The sequence below is a fragment of the Zea mays genome, chromosome 3 (assembly GCF_902167145.1).
Source record: "Zea mays cultivar B73 chromosome 3, Zm-B73-REFERENCE-NAM-5.0, whole genome shotgun sequence".
NCBI classification, from domain to species: Eukaryota; Viridiplantae; Streptophyta; class Magnoliopsida; order Poales; family Poaceae; genus Zea; species Zea mays.
This window is the reverse complement of record NC_050098.1, coordinates 42,027,833-42,047,581: the sequence shown is the minus strand read 5'-3', so window position 1 is coordinate 42,047,581 and position 19,749 is coordinate 42,027,833. Positions and strand designations below refer to the sequence as shown.

General features: G+C 47.6%; 1 protein-coding gene and 1 pseudogene across 1 annotated transcript; one reads left to right on the top strand and one right to left on the bottom strand.

The window, feature by feature from the left end:
* Positions 1-1,150: 1,150 nt before the first annotated feature.
* Positions 1,151-12,512, top strand: LOC109944985 (uncharacterized). The gene is made up of 3 exons (XM_020550756.3): positions 1,151-1,557; positions 11,454-11,647; positions 11,751-12,512. The coding sequence occupies exons 1-3, from the start codon at positions 1,509-1,511 to the stop codon at positions 12,114-12,116; spliced, it is 609 nt and encodes a 202-aa protein (XP_020406345.1). The 5' UTR covers positions 1,151-1,508; the 3' UTR covers positions 12,117-12,512.
* LOC103651903 (casein kinase 1-like protein HD16) lies at positions 3,530-5,531 on the bottom strand (annotated as a pseudogene).
* Positions 12,513-19,749: the final 7,237 nt, after the last annotated feature.

Here is a 19,749-nt window from a genome sequence, read left to right as displayed (position 1 = left end):
AACCCACAGAAAATAGTAAATAGTCCAAAAAAAGGACATCTATGCATGAATTAAGTTTGTATAGGCTAGATGAACAAATAGTACAAATTTTAAGGAAGAAAACAAACAAAACTAAGAAATGTAGCTCAAACCGTGTAGTTGTAGTTCAATGTCACGAAACTTAGTGAGTTATGTGTCCGTTTGTGAAGCACCTATATTCAAACTTTTGCATAATCCTCTGAATTTTTTACCTTAAGCAAATAAGACTAAAACATTACTCCATGCCAAGTTTCACCATTGTTTGACCAAATTTGCTATTTATTTTTTTATTTTTGCCTAGGGAAGGCATTTAACCCACAGAAAATAGTAAATAGTCCAAAAAGGGACATCTATACATGAATGAAGTTTGTATAGGCTAGATGAACAAATAGTACAAATTTTAAGGAAGAAAACAAACAAAACTAAGAAATGTAGCTCAAACCGTGTAGTTGTAGTTCAATGTCACGAAACTTAGTGAAATATGTGTCCGTTTGTGAAGCACCTATATTCAAACTTTTGCATAATCCTCTTAATTTTTTACCTTAGGCAAATAAGACTAAAACATTACTCCATGCCAAGTTTCACCATTGTTTGACCAAATTTGCTATTTATTTATTTATTTTTGCCTAGGGAAGGCATTTAACCCTTAGAAAATAGTAAATAGTCCAAAAAAGGTTTGAGCTACATTTCTTAGTTTTGTTTGTTTTCTTCCTTGAAATTTGTACTATTTGTTCATCTAGCCTATACAAACTTAATTCATGCATAGATGTCCCTTTTTTGGACTATTTACTATTTTCTGTGGGTTAAATGCCTTCCCTAGGCAAAAATAAATAAATAAATAAATAGCAAATTTGGTCAAAAAATGGTGAAACTTGGCATGGAGTAATGTTTTAGTCTTATTTGCTTAAGGTAAAAAATTCAGAGGATTATGCAAAAGGGTTTTGGTCTTATACAAAAAAGTGTGAATGTAAGATTAATGGGACAAAATGCCAAAAAAAAGGACCCAAGCTACATCGAACCCAGCACCTCGTACACCTCTCAACTAACACAAACCCCTGCGCCATATGAATTTCTCGTCATTCTGACAAAGCAGTATATAGGTGAACAAATCGGCACCGAGCACAAGTCTGCAACGAACACAAGTCTGCACCGAGCAAGCAAAGGAAGGCACATTCAGTTTTGCCATCCGCCAAAAAGGAAAAAATGGGTGGTACCTCGCTAGCCAAAAAAAATATACGGCACTAAAACCGCGTCTCACGCTAACCACCGATGGAACTAAATCCTCGGCACCCACTACCCATTTAGATTGAGTCAGTAGTTTCCTTTTTCATTCCACGACATCCTCTGCACATCCTTGCCGGTGGCGACTTCACCTCCACATCCTGCCAGCGGCGACTTCAACTCCCCATCCTGCCAGCGGCGACTTTACCTCCCCTTTCTTGCCGGCAGCAACTTCACATCCCCTTCAGCCTCTCTGTCCCAAGATCAGGATGGCTCCAGGGAGGATGGGATCACGATGCAAAAGGGATGCCCTAGCAGGTAATTCCACCCCTACTTCCAGCCCAGTTGGGAAGTTTATAGATTACTAGATTAATTAGTATTCAAAGATCCATTGTTCAGAGTTGATGTAGTCACCACAACCAACCTAGATTGCATCAGCGACAGTGAATTATTAGGTTGCTTAGCACTTATGATAAACTTAGTCATAACACTGCTTTAAACTGTGTCGAAGATAACTGATTTCTTTGAATCCCTTATGCAATTTTTTTGCAAATCATTTACATTTTGGATAAATTGGTTTACATAAATTTTTCAGTAATCATCACCACGAACTGGATAACCAACTATTAGTAACAAGCAGAACACCCAGTCTGCTATTTGAACTGACTCATTCGAAGCCCATCGTTTCTGCTAAATTTTACCGTATCAGACACTGATCCTTTAACATTGTTGGACATGAATTATTGAATGCACTTATCAAATCTTTAATGCATGGTCAGTCGTTTCATGCCGCCTAGCCTCTCAAGAGGATGGCATGAGCAACGACTTGGGATATGAGAAACGCCTAGCCTTGCCTTCTAGTTTTAAAAATGCACTACTCATAAACTTTCTACTAGGTATATGCCCGTGCGTTGCTACGGAATCAATGTGATAAAATACATTAATATATAAAAATCCTAATTATTATTCTACACTTTTATTGGCATCACTAAAATATATGTTTGCACAAGCAATGATTGTGCATTGCAACGACATAATGACAGATACGACGCTTTCTGAATGTTCTGCAGACGCAACGATCGTTCCCGAATCACACGGTCGTGGCAAAAATATCTCACAATTTACTGCCGAGCATAGGCTTTCAAGACCATAGTCATCTTTTGTGAAATGTGCCAACATCCGATCAATGAAACCAAAAGGGACATGCTTGCCTTCAACATTCTGTTGTCCCACATAAATAGTTATTTATAAAATGCTAAAGAAACTACCCTTTAAGACCGTAGTGACCCATAGCCTTCAAATTATTCCTTTCAGACAAGCTATTCCGAGCACTGCTCCTAGCAACATCACGAGCTTTGATAAGAATCTGAACAAGAAGAGATTGTATTGAGGTTAAAACAACTCAACCTAAAAAATGAATAATGCTCTGAATTACATAAACAAAAGCTATATATACATAATAATGGAAGCAAAACATAAGCAATCAGTACCTGAGGTTCACTCTATTTTGAAACAATTCCATGCATCATGTCGTGTCTCCATCATGTAGCGACCTAGCTCAGCTTCCAAATGCTTATCATGTGCCTTTTTAATAAGTTCCTTCACAATATTCTTAGCTCCGAAAATACCGCGGGGGCGGGCGGGCTGCGGGGCAGAACCGATAACTGTGGACGCCTACAATAAGAACTTATAGAGTAGTAGAATTTATAGAGTAGTAGAGATTAACTTAAACGAATTATATTTTGGAACGGCTGGAGTATTAGATACGCTGCTACTGACATAGCCCGGGAATTGTATCTCAAAAAGAGAAGCTAATCGGGCCTTGACATAGCCCGAGAATTGTATCTAAAAAAGAGAAGCTAATCGGGCCTTGACTGACTGAGCTCTAAATATTCAACCAATTCAATTTATCTACGTCTCTCAAAATAAAATGCCATTGAGGCTCACGACACAGGCAGCCCAGCGATACATCGGGTGAAACACATTGCATGGGCCCCAAAACAGGAAGAGTGCACGCGCAAATTTCTACCGACAACACGGGAGAAACTCCTGTCAAAATATGGCGACAGCAACGAATTTCTGCCCAAACGCGTTAGGAAAGGTCGTTCGGTCGGCATTATTTCTTTACAAATACGGTAGGGTAACCCATACCGTATCTTCAGAGATACACTAATCCTATCATTAGAACTGGTTTTGACTTGACGCCCCATCTCGCATCTCTTGATGCGAGGCGCTTCGACTTCCATTTCCCACGTGCGCGCCATCAGGACACGGTCCGCCCGTAGCAGATCTAAGCGATGTAGAGGTTCTTGGCCCATTTCTCCTACGAAGTTTTTGCAAGGTCAGCTTAGAACGGTGACAGGAGATGCAAATGGCAGCGAGATCTGAAGCATTGGCAAGATAGATGTTTCTTAAGACACATGGTTTGCAGCTGCAAGGGACATACCTTGACGTGTGAGCTGGGGAAGGCGGAGGTCCGGAGCGTTTCCTGGGTCTCGTCCATCGGCTTCCGCTTTGGCATGCTCAGGATGAAAGCGGCTTGGTTGTTGGTGGCCGCCGTGGAAGTTATCCTGTAGCCGCTCTCCCAGCGTCGGTGGATGCCTTCGCTGGGGTACAGGAAATCCAACTCTACAACCTGACAGTAGTTGGGAAAGGGGGGCTAAATGCCTTGTTAAATGTTCAGACATCAGTTGACATAATTCAGAGGAGTGTGAGCGCTGGCAAGGCGAGCCCACAACACAGATACTGCTACGCGGTCAAAGCAATCATCCTAACCTGAGTAGAGAACCCTGAATTCCTTGACATGACTACGCCCCAGCGATTCCCAGCGGTGGCCATGGATGTCACATGGAACCCTTCTTTCCACTTCTTATTGATCCACTTGTAAGGAAACGACTCACTAACCTTGTATGATTGCTGGGTGTAAGGAGTTCCTGCAGCAGTGGAAATATATTACCCCAAATTACTACCATCGTAGGCCCTGATAGTTAATGCGCGATGCAACGAGGCTTAAAATAGAGATTGCATTATGACATACAAGAGAAACAATAGGATTTTGCACTGCTAACGGGAAAGTAGTGAGGAAATGGAAGATCAATATGCAAGCCTGAGCAATGACAAGAAAAGGTCAAATCAAGACCTTTGGACATGACAACCAATGAGCTCCCGTTGGATGATCCAGCAATTGCCGTTATGTAGTAGCTTTTCTCCCACTGCTCCATTATCTAGTCCTGTGTATAATCAGAAACAGAGTTACGCTTCCTGGCTAAATCAATTAATTATTAGGTATGGTCGTCAGGCTTCACTCAGATAGTATAATACTGTACCTTGTGGAGGAAAACTGGTGAGAGCTCATAAACCTGAGAACAGAAACCAGTTCTTGCGTCCATGATGAGTGCCCAAAGGTTTGCCGAGGAAGCCACGCTGCTAATGTAAAGCCCATCATCGTTGCCCTTTTCTATATGTTGGCTTAGCCTTGAGTCAGCCACATTGTAATGGTACCTAAGAAACAAGCAACGGATGTTGATAACAAAGCTTAGCAACAATAGTTCATCACATCTCAATGATTATGTTTACAAAGCTTTGTATTGCTACAGAAATGCAGTGCGTATAACATAACTATCATGCATTGTAGCATCTGATATAATTAAATGATTGTAATTACCTCTGCTTCATGGGCCACCTAGCATTATAAACTGAAATCCATTGAGCCGCTGGGCTCCCTAATCTAACCTTCTTTTTAGGTTGTTCAACTTCTTCTAGATCTGCAACCAATCTTCCACATTTCTGTCCAACCTATAGTACAGAAACAAATAAATATAAGAACAGAGAAATCTAACTATATATGAAGAGAGGGAATAGTTAGTACAAACCTTGAGAGCCCCATCAATTCTGATTTGTCTCGAAGCAGGTGCTTCAATCAAACCATCAAAAAGGGAGATAAGCTTGGCATAATTTGGCTCTTCGTCAAATTTCATATTTGTGACAATCTCAAGAAACTGTTTGAATGGAGCTGGACAATAACAACAAAGCATCTCCGGAGAAGTAGCCATTTTCTTCTTGCAAACAAGGAAACTCTTGGTATCTCCCTACAAACATTGTTGCAGGCTGACAGGCGTTCCAGAAGAATACCATAATGTTGAGTCAACATGTGTATTGAAACCTACCTGGTAGCCTTGCCAAGGTAATCTTCCTCTTATCAGGAAAATAAGGGTGTATGACAGTGACTCTAAATCATCCCTCCTACTACCAGTGCACCCCAAATGAGCATGGACACTCGCATATCTAATTGTTCCCCTGCAAAAAGAAACAAGAGGATAGGTTAAGGAAGACCATTTCCTAAGCACATGATATGATAGTGCAATCATATTCAGAAGCAAACTAAAATATTGCCAAGTAATATTTCCTAACATGTGGTTCTCTTGTATGATCTTATATTTCCTATCTGCCAAGATACACCTAATATTAAGCCCTTTTTCATTAGCAGATGGTTCAGGGCTGTTTATAGATATGAGAGAGCATAATCTAGTATTATCGAAAAAACTGGTAAGATAAAAAGAAAGAAAGCTCATCTTATATCTCTACTATTATAGAGGATATGTGCAACCCATGGATCAAATAAGAGGATGTTGTCAAAAGTGGGTAATAATTATAGAATGCTAATCACTATAGGAGTTATCCTAGATGTGTTCACCAGACAAGGTGAATTGTAAGATGGTCATGCTAGTTACTTGCAATGCTACATTATAAGAACATGCAAATCTATCAGTATACACGATTCCAAGGTGTTAGGTTCAGAAGTGTATATTCAAAACATTTTCTGTTTGTCTTTCTTTGTTTAAAAGTTCACTTACTTCGCATGTAAGAACAAGGAAGAATGAACAAAAAAAGTAACAAGGAAATCATGAATGAGATAGCACATAGAAGAAAGAACTGATCTATTTGGCATGCCTGTGACACAAAGTACAACTGTTCTGCAGAGTGTGGAACCTTCATGTGATCCACATGCAGAAGAGGCAGGTACTTGGGGTATGTTGTCAGCTCCAGATTTGCAGTCCAGAATGCAGTCATCATCTCAATTGCAGGATCAAATTGCGGAAGCAAAAGGAGCAGGCATTTTTGGCACCATTCCAGCTCAGATCTTGCAGCCTGAAACATGGCCATCAACCTTAGCTCAGCAAATCTCACCATTGAGGACACACCCTGATGAGAGAATTCAAATAGGTCTTCAGCCAAATACGACACCGGTTCCTGAGCTGCTAGGCCAACTATCTACATTGACACCTGCAGCTTGCATATTTTAATTCATGCAAGCATTAAGAAAACCACAATACCACGTTGTTCAATTACAACTCTATCAGTAAGAGAACTGAATTGCAGTTTTATTAGTACTATCAAACTAACCATTAGTTTAGAAGAAATGGTATCGAAAAAAGTAAATGATTTGACATACTCTCTAACAAAGCTAAGCAATATGCACGTCAGAGCACATGCTCTGTTAGTTGATTTAGTTCAAGATGTTCATGTAGTCTGCCACTGTGATAAGTGCTAGGTTGTTAAATGTTTGATCGGCACCCCGTACCTCTGTAGATACAAGCTAAAGTTATAAAAATTTTGGCAGAAGATTCTATTAAGATAAAATGAGGATCACAGGTCATCAATAATTAAGGATAAAGTGTATCGACAAATCATATATCTGTGGATTCTCAATTTACAAACCAGGACACTGGATAGTATACGAATCGCAGCATCCATAACCCAATTTCAACCCATAACGCAGTAGTACCAATCGCTAGTGAACTCAGAGCCAATCTAGTGTTTTGCAACCACAACGAACTACTCACCGAGCTCATGAAGTCGACAAATGCGGCGTTGACCTCGCCATCCCTCGCCAGCGCGTCGATCTAGACGTCGACCGCCTCGTCCCCGATCTGTACAAAATTCACACACGGACGCTTCAGGGTTAGCGTCTAAGTAGAGAGACAGCGGCAGCAACCGAGAATCTGAAAAGGGCAGAACGACCTGTGATGGTGGCGACCTTAGAACCAGGCTTGATGTGGACTGAGATGGCAACTGTCAACGGCGACATCAATCGGAGGCAGCTCAGGAACCCACCTCCGTCAGCGTTTGCGGTGGTGCCTCCACTTTTTTGGCAATAAAAACCCTCCTAAATCAGTCTGCTCCAATAACCCATTCAGAAAAAAGGGTTGATGGCTTCTTGCACCGTCACCTTCCCTTCAGCAATGTCCTAGACATGGAGAAAAGAAAAACAGTTAAAATGCATAGAACAATATCTAGCATACACATATGTTTGCAATCTCAAAATATTTACATATGGAATCTAATTGCAACATGGCAATATCATGTTGAGTTGTGAACTCCGTGTTCAAAAGTTTCTATGTAAAAACCTCCAGGAGCCATACAGCAAGCTCCATAGATTTTTTCAATATCAAAATGTTTGAAAGATAGCAAGCATGTACCTAGCAAACTAACTTCTGCAGCAACTGTACAAAACATGTTCCCTAAATTTCTAGAAATGAAGAAAGCAATAGAAAAAGATTTTTGGGAGGGTAAATTCACAAATCCGGTACATTGACAGTTGTTTTTAAGCATCTCTAGAATTCGGATCTTCTTAGGCTTTACTCTGTGATTTGTGACAGCAACAGAGGAAAAAATGAACTGATACACAAATTGGATCAGTAACCATGATTATCCTGTACTGCTAAATGTCTAGAAGTATACCTCTGAGTACCTGCATCTTTATTTCTAATCTACACATATGGACCAATACATAACTACACGTGTGATAATTGAATCAAATATAACAAGGAGCCAATGTTTTGAGTGGCAAAATTCAAGTTATTTCATAAAAACCACACTCACATATCAAACAAGAAACATGAAATACATTTGAAAACCAAAGGGCTTTCACTGTCGCACACATATTGGGAAGATCCCAATCGTGACATCGAGGGCACCAGAGAAGGCCAGTTGTTTGGGTTCTGCTCCCCTGCACAACAATCCAACAGAAAGTTTGTCAACAACCTCATTCAAGAATCAAATGGAAGAGACGTGAATGCAAAATAAGGGGTACTGTCGAGCTGAATGCCAAAATCAACAGAAATCCTTTACGACCTCAATTGAATATGTAAAACTGAACAGGTGATAGTAGCAGATAAGCTGTGTTATTACTTTATAACAAAGAAAAGAATCAGATGAACATACACATGGAACGGTCCACTGTAAGACGCGACGATAACCACAATTATGACTGAAACGAAGCAGTTGGGAAGTGCAACAAATGGGGAAAAGAGTGGTGGTACCTTCTGATGGCCTGCAGCACGAGATCAACGATCTTGGTTTGGAACCATGGCTGGACGCTTATCATGGTGAGAAGAGAGTACATTCAATTACGCCAGGGGCATCCCCTGGTGGTAGAGTCGAACGGAGCAGTGAAGGACATGGGTGTACACATGCACAACCAATATTTTTTGCAAAAAAAACTTAGTAGGCATAATACACTTGTAAAATCGACTCTCAAATCTGAATATGGAGAGCCAAATAGTAGGAAAGGAAGAGAGATAAGGAGTGCACATGCTTGGTGGGTGCTCTTCGCCTCGCTGGATGCCAGTCAGCTTCTCCGTCGTTCCCACGCCTGCAAGAAGCGGCACCTGGAGGAGCTCTGCGGGCACGACGAGCGCAGGCGGAAAACTACGACCACCGCAGCCACACAGTCTGAGGACGACACATCGGTGTCGCTGTCCGCGGGAGCTGGCATCGACGAGCTCGCGGATTTGTGGCTTTGGTGCAGGATCTCGAACCGCGAGTCGACACGATAGCCCCACGCCAGCAAGCAGCGGCACCTGGAGGAGCTCCATGGGAGCACAGGGCTGCACGCTTTTACTCCTCATGGGAAGGACAAAGTTGAGTTGTCCTTTGGAGGCAATTCAACAGATCGTAGAGGAGATGCCTCTTGGACAAGTCTGGCAGGAACATCACAGCAAGAATCCGAGTTAGCTGCATTGCGGATGCATGGAATGTTCTCACCTGGGGGGCAGGGTCCATCTCTATCTGGTGTTCAGGCAACTGCTGAAGGTAGCAAGGCAAAAAGGCGTACAAAGGCCGAGAAGACCGTTAGTTTGCAGATTCTTCGGCAGTACTTCGCTGGTAGCCTGAAAGATGCAGCAAGGAGCCTTGGAGGTGAGTGAATCATCAGATAAATGCAAGATTCAGCAAAGGATAGTTTACTGCTTCTGTAGATACTATCAGTCATTTAATTATAGAGGTACAACTAATGCAGCCAGCATGCTAATCTGATTAAGCAATAATATAGTGTTACTTTCCATCAGAGAGTCAACCATCACATGCATCCCATAGGCAGAAGATGAACATTCTTATCACCCTTACTAAAGTAGCTGCAGCACGTAGAAGCTTCTAGGCATCAAGAACAAAATGTCACATTACAGGGGTATGAAAAGCAGATCTGTTAGATGAGTTAGGACTTTACTGTTACAAGATAGCACCTCTGCAAGACTGCAACACCACTCACTATAAAGTAAAAACCACGACAGCCTAATTTAGTTCCAGAACACACAGCTGGAGAAAAAAAGAAAGAAATAAAAACAACACACTTCATTGCAGCACGTAGAAGGAATTGATGTTGCATCTTTCAGGTTCAGGTGGCTCAGGATGGTGGGCTCACCTTGCTAATTTAGTGAATTAGGAAAATAAGTCAATAAATTCACATGTAATACCGATTGTGCAATATAGTTAGAAAAGTTTATTGCAATAAAGAAAGATCATGACGTGAGATACAGTACTATACTGAACAAACAAAGAAACAGACAACACAATGCAATGAGAGAATTGGGATCCGCAAGAAACTATATAAGTGAACCTACTCACCTCTGCTTCTGGTTGCATCATAATTTGAGCATAAACTTCATCGGAATTAGTTTCAGCCTGCATTCCAAAGGTAGAGCAGTAAGAAGAGGTTGGAGAAATTTGGGATTATAATACTCCCAACGGTGGCCTTCACCAGTTCGGTATCCCGAACGAGGGAATCACCAAAGTGGTACTGCAGACGAATGGATTCCTTTATTTTGGCATTAAGACGAATTCCATGCCGTAAAGGAACTTCATCTTCTAAATTTACCCCTCTCCGTGTTGGCTCTCCCTCATTTCTCCGTCAGAACGAACCCTAGTCACTCAACACTGTTGCCCTCGTCCTCCCTGACCCTGAGTGCCTCTGCCGCCAGCCGTCCTCGTGAGCATCCTAGATGTTTGGGCTTGTTAATGTAGTTGCCAAAATCAGTCACCATTGTCATTTGAGTACAATTTCTACTTCGCTTCCTTGCCCCGCGAAAACAAGAACAAAATAAAGTTACAGACCTACCAATTTATTCCTCTAAAGGAACTACTTGTCGACCTTCTTCATCCCACCTAAGCTCAATTTGAATTGCATCCTAATCTAATTCGAAAATCCTAAAAATACGAAATGGTAACAATTGAATTAAAACTACAAAACTAAGTTACAGACTACCAATACGATGACACCGTGGATGGCCTCCTCCAGGCGCCGAATCCCGACCACCTCAATCGATGTGGACGAGGGGGAGTCGTGGGTCAAGGAGCTAGTGTCTTCCTCGGTGAGGTCGATCTCGACGATCTCGACCTTGGTAGCGAGGCCACGGAGGGAGGTAGATGCGGTCGAGGGGGAGGAGGCAGGAGGCGGCGAGGGGGAGGAGCGCTGATGTCGAACGGGGGCAGGGTCACGGTGTCGCCCCCTGTGGACGCCTCCAGCGCCTGCGCCGCCATGAATCCGGGCATCGCCGAGGGGGTGAGGGCAGGGGAAGGGAGGGGGAGGCCTTGAATCCTGGACGCGTACGCAGGGGTGTTCTCGGATCCTGTCACCGCGGCGCGGGACAAGGGGAGCAGGGGCGGCGGGTGCGAACAGGGGAGCAGGGGCGACGGCTCACGCGGGGTGGGAGAGGGGGAGGCGGGGGACGAACGTGGGCGTGGAGACGAGGACGAACGTGGGCGTAAGCAGGGGCGGACGGTGTAGATTTACAGAAGCGATTGAACGGTGTAGATTCACCGAAGGCAGAACCAGGGGAGGCAGCCTACCCCTTACAGCCTTAATAGGTAGTATAGATTAGTTTCCTTGTAACATTAGAGTGGTTTATCATTTATAAAATCATTTTATGAATGTACAGAAACCACTCCTACTGAATATGAGAAACAGAGGGCAGCACATGTGATGAGGAACAACCAAATGTTCCAACGGCTTGGGATTAATCAGCTGCGCACAATAATGACTGCTACAAGAGTAAGGAGCAAAGATGATTGTTCAGAGGAATCTGGGTCTTTGTATGACGGTGAGGACAGTGAAGGCTCTGAGCAAGAGGAGGTCAGCAAGTTACTGATTCGTCTATTTGTTTTCTCATTTTACATATCATTACTCTTGCATTTGTAAACAAATCGATATGCACATTATTGTGTTATGCCTACAGGATTTCCAGGTTGCAAAAGGTGTACGTAGCCACAACTCAACTCATGTTGCTGAAAAAACTACGCAAGGAACACGAGGACATAAAAGGGTTGTGGCCCCTGGTGTAAATGAACAACAAATTAGAATCACTAGGCAAAGGAGTGCTACCATAAACCAACAATCCTTCCTAAACCTAACTACCACTACACATCCTAGTTCAACAGCTACCACAAACCAAGAATCCACCCAAAACATTACTTATGCAACACAATTTACTTCAAGTGCAGCCGCTGAACAAAATTACACCCAAGGCCTGACTGCTGCTGCACAAGCTAATTCTCCCATACAAGCTGACATCAGCGACCACATTGCAGATGAAGGCAAGTGATTATTTATATATGTAATTTCAATTCTATTGTTATTCAATAAATTTATTAGTTTATCCTAGGCTAGTGAACCTGCATAAGTAATTCAAGTTGTAAGTATATGTCCAATTATTTTTTAGATTTGGCACTAAATTGCTTTTTACTCACTCCAATAACTAGAATTGTACCAAGGCAAAGAAGTATGGGCAAACAACTTGAATCCTTGAGCAGAGGGTTAGGCACTAAGATTCCAATCCAAATTTATGATGGAAAGCGAAGGCCAGAACCCCCTATTCAGGCCGCAAAGTTTGCATCAGAGGGTGGGATCATACTCAGGCAACATATTCCAATATTTCCACACTGGAAGGAGTACAAGAAGCAAGAGAACGAGGGCAAAATTACAGACTATATTGGCAAGCTTGCTGTAAGTCAATGTTTGCATCACTTGTTCAATTACAGTCTATTGTCCTTTTCAATCAAGTATTCTAAAGTCACCACTTTTTACTAGGGTCAATTCACCATGGATGTGGACAGTAAGGCAGTCAAAGATGCATGTGTTTGTTGGGGCGAAGGCAAAGACGCCACCCTTCGCTCGAGGCCTTCGCTGCAGCCGCTGGTCCGACGGAGACAAAGCGGGCAGGGACACCCTTCGCAGGACTCGGCACTTTGACGAAGGCCTGCGGCGACGTCCTACCACGGCGCGTCCTCGTTCAGTCCCAAGGCCCACGTGTGATCTGACCCATTGTAACGGGCCCCGCGTGGCCGCCTCTGTATTACGGGCCTAACTTGTAAAGGAATACTTGTAATTACGGTTCGTAACCCTGCTTTATGGGAATATTCTGGGGATAAAATAGGTGTCTGAGGGCACATGCGTCCTTAACACAAGACGCTGGGCACTCAGATACCTATAAATACCCCCGCACAGTGCCCGTGAGAGGCTAGATCAACAGAGCTATTGCCCCCGTGCACGTAACCCTGTTGCCACCACTGTTCACCCTTGTTGGTCTTCTTGCTGCTGAGAGCGAGTTCCAACATTTGGCGCCCACCGTTCGTGCTACGACAAAACCACCCGCGATGGCACCCAAGAGAGCTAACCCCAAGGCTGACGAGGCTGCGAAGGCAGCACTGCTGGCCGCAAGAAAGGGCAAGGCCCTCGTCCTCACCCAATCCACCCACCAAGAGCCCACTGAAGACAATGTTCCCCACACCGGCGAAGACGACACCTTCCGCACCTGCGGAACCGAAGGACAGTCACAGCCGCCCCAGGCTTCGCCCCACTGGAAGGCGCGGACCTCACCGAGGACGGTGAGGTCCTCGGCGTCTCAACAGAAGAACAGCTGCAGCTGCGCACCCTGCGCCTCAGGAACCGCAATCTCCAGAGGCAGAAAGAGATACTGGAGGCCAAGCGCCAGCGTGTGTCCGCATTAGCCAAAGTGCGGCAAATGATACGCGACGAGGAGCAGAAAGCCCAAGACCTCGAGCGCGAGATCGCGCTGATGCAGCGCGAAGGCCACCTCGGTCTACAGCAAGAGCCACCCCTCCAACAGCGCACACAACCGGAGGACACGCGCGAAGGCCACCTCGGCCGGCAGCATGGCCCACCCCTGCAGCACCGGGCGCAGCCGGAGAACCCGCGTTTCCCCCAGCATGACTACGTCTCCCAGCACGGCGCGCCATTCCAAGGGGTCAACTACCTCGACGAGCGAAGTCCCCTGGCGCCACACCTACAAGTGACGCCTTGGCCAGCTAACTTTCGAGCGGGGGCATACCCCAAGTACAACGGCAGCACCGACCCGGCGCAGTACATCATGAGTTATCAAGTCGCCGTTGCATCAGCCGGAGGAGACGACGCCACAATGGCGAAGTCTTTCATCATCGCACTAGAGGGCCCAGCACTCACCTGGTTCACCAGATTGCCTCCGCTGTCCATTGATTCGTGGAGAAGTCTCAGGGACAAGTTCCTCCTCAACTTCCAAGGGTACCGTCCAGACACCGACGCTTTGGCTGAGCTCTCGCTTTGCAAACAGCTGGAAAAGGAGACTCTGCGGGAGTATTACCGCAAGTTCTTAACACTCAAGTCACAGCTGCCCTCTGTCGACGATCAGATCGCTATCCACTACGCCATCAATGGCCTTCGGGCTGGCGTCCTCTACAGCCATTGTATCAGAGATCCACCCAAGAGCTTGCAGGAGCTATATCAGCTCTTCGAAAAATATGCCAAATCCGAAGAGCTCCACCAGCGCAAGGTTGAGTCACAGCGGAAGCCCAAAGATGCCCCGCAGTCCAGCCGCACGTGGACGAGGACTCCGCAACCAGACTCCGGTCGAGATGGCCGCAGTCAACAGCAAGTGCACAACATCGTCAACCAACAGCCTACTGCTGATCCCCCTCGCCGCCAGGAATATCCCCCCCAGGGCCGCGGAAATGGAACTCGCGGCAGGGGTCGAGGGCGGGCGCAGCAGCCGCCGCGCCGATTCTATTGCCTTTTCCACGGCGAAGACTGCGCCCACCAGACCAAAGACTGCCCCGAGACGAAGGCCACCAGAGACAGAATGGCGCGGGCGCAGCCAGCCGACAATCCCAGAATTGTCGCGCATAATTACCAGCCACCCCCTCCACCATATATCCACGCTCCCGCTCCGCATCCACCGCACCACGCTTACCAACACCATCAGGAAGTACAAATCGTACCTCCTCCACCCCCACCACCACACCAGCAACATCAGAACATCCCCATGCCCCAAAGCAGGAAGACTTCGCCGATCAACCATATCGTGGAGTCATTCACATGATAACAGGGGGTCTAGCACTGACTTCGACACCAAGCGGCAGAAGCGGGACCACTACCGCAGCATCAACCATGTCGCCGTCACTGGCCCAGTCGTGCAGACGAAGTGGTCCCACATACCGCTAACCTTCGACGCACGAGACGTCGACCTGCGCAGCGCCCCCCACATCGACGCTATGGTCATCAATTGCAGCGTGGCAGGCTGGGACTTACACAAAGTCCTAGTCGACAACGGCAGTCAGGCGGACATCATCTTCCTCCACGCCTTCGACCGCATGGGTATAAGCCATAGCTTGCTGAAGCCTTCGGACAACCCGTTGTATGGTTTCGGCGGCAAGGGCACCTTTCCAGTTGGCAAGATAGAGTTGCCCCTCTCCTTCGGTGTAGCGCCCAATGCCCGAAGTGAGCAAGTAACCTTCGACATTGTCGACATGGTATATCCATACAACGCCATCATGGGCCGGGGCTCCATCAACAAGTTCGAAGCTGCCATCCACGGGTTGTACCTATGTATGAAGATACCAGGCCCGCTAGGCGCCATCACAGTCTACGGCAACCAGCAGACGGCGCACAACATTGAGCGGGACTTCGTGCCCGGTCAGAGAAACGTACACTGTCTCACGACCCAGCGCGAGGTCCCTGCGCCGGCCAGCCCAACCGACAAGCAGCACGACAAGGCACAGTTGCAGTGCCAAGACGGGACCAAGACTGTCCCCCTCGATCAGGCCACGCCCAAGCAGACAGTAACTATCAGCGAAGACCTCACCTCACTTGAAGAAGAGAAACTTCTCTGCTGCCTGGCCAAGAATAAAGATGTCTTCGCCTGGTCTGCCCTCGATCTGGTCGGAGTCAGCCGAGCCATAATTGAGCACAGCTTGGGGATTGACCTTTCGGTGCGACCCAAAAAGCAGAAGCTTCGCAAAATGTCAGACGAAAAGACAGAGGCCGCCAAGGCGGAGGTGCATCGCCTCCTGGAGGCTAAATTCATCGAGCCAGTGGCTTACCCCACGTGGCTCTCCAATGTTGTGATGGTGCAGAAAAAAAGCGGAAAATGGCGCATGTGCATAGACTTCACCAGTCTCAATAAGGCCTGCCCAAAGGACAATTTCCCGTTGCCGCGGATCGACAAAATAGTCGATAGCGCGGCCGGATGCGAGGTCATGTCCCTCCTCGACTGCTTCTCCGGCTATCACCAGATATACATGAAGGAGGAAGACAAGGCTAGCACCAGCTTTATAACACCCTTCGGCACTTATTGCTTTGTCAGAATGCCGGAGGGTCTCAAGAATGCCGGATCCACCTTCTCCAGACTCACCAAAACAGTGCTCGAGGGGCAGGTCGGCAGAAATATATTCACATATGTGGACGACATCGTCGTCGCCAGCAAGAATAAGGAGGACCATCTCGCCGACCTGGCAGAGACATTCGCGAACATGCGAGATGCACGACTCCGCCTAAACCCGGAAAAGTGCGTTTTCGGTGTTCGCCAGGGCAAGATATTGGGCTACCTGGTGTCCCGCCGCGGCATCGAGGCCAACCCAACCAAGATCCAGGCCATCGTCGATATGTCGCCTCCGCAGTCCGCCAGGGACGTCCAGCGCCTGACAGGCAGGATGGCCGCTCTCAATAGATTCATCTCCAGGTCCGCCGAGCGAAGTCTCCCCTTCCTCAAAACACTCCGCGGCGCGAAGGACTTCGCTTGGGGACCGGAGCAAGCAGCGGCCTTCGCCTCACTAAAACAGTACCTGTCGGAGCTGGCCATCCTCACGAGCCCCGACTCCTCGCTCCCCTTATTGCTCTATGTCGCGGCTTCGCCGCACGCAGTCAGCGCGGCACTGGTACAGGAGCAGACAGTCGAGGGCGCAGTCAGACAGTGCCCTGTCTACTATGTCTCCGAAGTCCTGACACCGTCCAAATGCAACATGACAGAGCTGGAGAAGATTGCCTACGCAGTTGTTATGTCCTCGCGCAAGCTGCGCCATTATTTTGAAGCATTCAAGGTCCGAGTCACCTCAGACAGGGGGCTCGGCGAACTATTCAGGAACCCGGAGGCATCAGTGAGGATTGCCAAGTGGGCAGCCGAACTCTCCGGCTACCACATCAGCTTCGAGCCCAGAACAGCTATCAAGTCGCAAGTCCTGGCAGACTTCGTCGTCGACTGGACTGGGCCAGTAACACAGCCGGACCCATCCACAGAAAAGGTCTGGACTATCCATTGCGACGGTGCATGGTGTCATGCGGGGGCAGGCGTCGCTGCAGTCGTCACCTCGCCAGCCGGAGTCAAACACAGATATGCAGCACGCCTCAGCTTCGCTCTGGAATCCGACAAATGTACAAACAACATAGCAGAGTACGAAGCAGTCATCCTCGGCCTCCGCAAGCTAAGGGCCCTCGGAGTCACCACATGTATTATCAAAACAGACTCCAAGATAGTTGCCGGTCAGGTCGAGAAAGACTATGCAGCAAAAGACCCCGCCCTCATGCAATACCTCGCGGCTATCCGAAGTCTCGAGAGACAATTCAAGGGATTCACCCTGCAGCATGTGGATAGGGCCAAGAACGAGGAGGCCGATGCCTTAGCCAAGGCCGCCGCCAGGGGCGAGCCCCTGCCCTCTGACATGTTTTTCCACACCATCGGCACTCCAGCTGTCCGGAGCCCCGAAGGGCTCCAGATAACTAATGATAGCGAAGGCCACCGTATAGTCAACCTAATCATGACAGAAGACTGGAGGGCACCAATAACCCTGTTCCTACAGGGGTACTATCATCCAGCCAACGTCAGTGAGGCAAAGCGCCTCAGACATCGAAGCCGGGACTTCGCTCTGATCGAGGGCCAACTGTACAAGAAAGGGGTCAGTCAGCCAATGCTCAAATGCGTCACCGAAACCGAAGGCATGCAGATCCTACGCGAAGTCCACAGTGGCACGTGCGGCTCGCACGCAGGGCCAAGGGCCCTGGCTGCCAAGGTGATCCGACAAGGGTTTTACTGGCCCGCAATGATCTGCGCCGCAAATCGGGTCACGAGGTCCTGCGAAGCCTGCCAGAAGTTCTCCCCTCGGTCAGGCAACCCCTCGCAATATACAAAGCTGATTGCCCATACATGGCCTCTCCAGCGCTGGGGCCTGGACATCGTCGGGCCCCTGCCCACCGCTCAGGGGAACCTTAAGTTCGCCTTCGTAGCTGTCGAATACTTCACCAAATGGATTGAAGCGAGGGCTGTTTCCACAATCACATCAAAGACTGCCCAAAAATTCTTCTGGCAGAACATCGTTTGCCGCTTCGGAGTACCGTCCGAGCTAACAGTCGACAACGGCAAGCAGTTCGACAGCCAAGATTTCAAGGATTTTTGTTTCTCCATCGGCACCAAGCTTGCCTTCGCTTCAGTCTATCACCCGCAGTCCAACGGGGTCGTGGAGCGCGCCAATGGGAAAATATTCACAGCTGTCAAAAAGATGCTCCTCGACGAAAGAAAAGGCAGATGGACCGATTTATTACCAGAGGCAGTCTGGGCGCTAAACACAACCGAGTGCAGAGCGACCGGGTTCACTCCTTTCCGCCTTCTATACGGGTCGGAGGCAATGACCCCGCAAGAAATAAAGCATGGGTCCCCGCGTACAGTTCCGTCAGCCGTCCCCGATGTGGATGAGCCAACTTCAAAAGATCTCATTGACGGAGACCGGGTCTTCGCCCTCCAGGCCCTAAACAAATATCAGGCCCAGACCAAAGCATGGCGCGACCGCGCAGTCATCCCGAGGGAGTTCAGCGAGGGGGACCTCGTACTCATCCGAACAGCTCGGACGGAGTCCAAGGGCAAGTTGGAGCCCAAGTGGGAGGGCCCCTTCATAGTCAAGTCAAAAGCTTCCCCGAGTGCTTACAGGCTCACAACGCCAAACGGCAAGGACCTAGAGCACTCCTGGAACGTCGACAACCTTCGCAAATTTTTTGTTTGACCCATTTAGGGCTGATTTCGCCCTTGTAATTCGCCGCAAACAATCTTGTACCAGCCCGCACTCTTTTCCTCCCGGGGGGTGAGGTTTTTAACGAGGCGGAGCCATGTAATATATGTGAGAAAAATCCCCCGCAAAAGCATGTGTCGAAAAAAGACCGCAACAACGGTCTTCGGCATTCGACCAATTCGAAGTCACCGCGAGGCTAAGCGCTAGCCACCCTCGCGTGCGACCAATCCGCGCAGAAGTCGCCTGAGGGTGCAGCCGGACTTAGCACAACAAGTGCGCAAAAATCCGAAGTCTATCGCGAAGACTATCCGCGCAGAAGTCGCCTAAGGGTGCAGCCGGACTTAGCACAACAAGTGCGCAAAAATCCGAAGTCTATCGCGAAGACTATCCGCGCAGAAGTCGCCTAAGGGTGCAGCCGGACTTAGCACAACAAGTGCGCAAAAATCCGAAGTCTATCGCGAAGACTATCCGCGCAGAAGTCGCCTGAGGGTGCAGCCGGACTTAGCACAACAAGTGCGCAAAAATCCGAAGTCTATCGCGAAGACTATCCGCGCAGAAGTCGCCTAAGGGTGCAGCCGGACTTAGCACAACAAGTGCGCAAAAATCCGAAGTCTATCGCGAAAACTATCCGTGCAGAAGTCGCCTAAGGGTGCAGCCGGACTAAGCACAACAAGTGCGCAAAAATCCGAAGGCTATCGCGAAGACTATCCGCGCAGAAGTCGCCGAAAGGTGCAGCCGGACTAAGCACAAGCGCGCAAAAATCCGAAGCCTATCGCAAAGACTTCGCGCAAGAGCCGCCTAAGGGCGCAGCCGACCCAGTACAACAAAAGCAGAAACGACACCAAGACCAATTATAATCATGCTGGCACAGCATAACCAATCACACCAGACAAAGTACACAGCCCTCGCAGG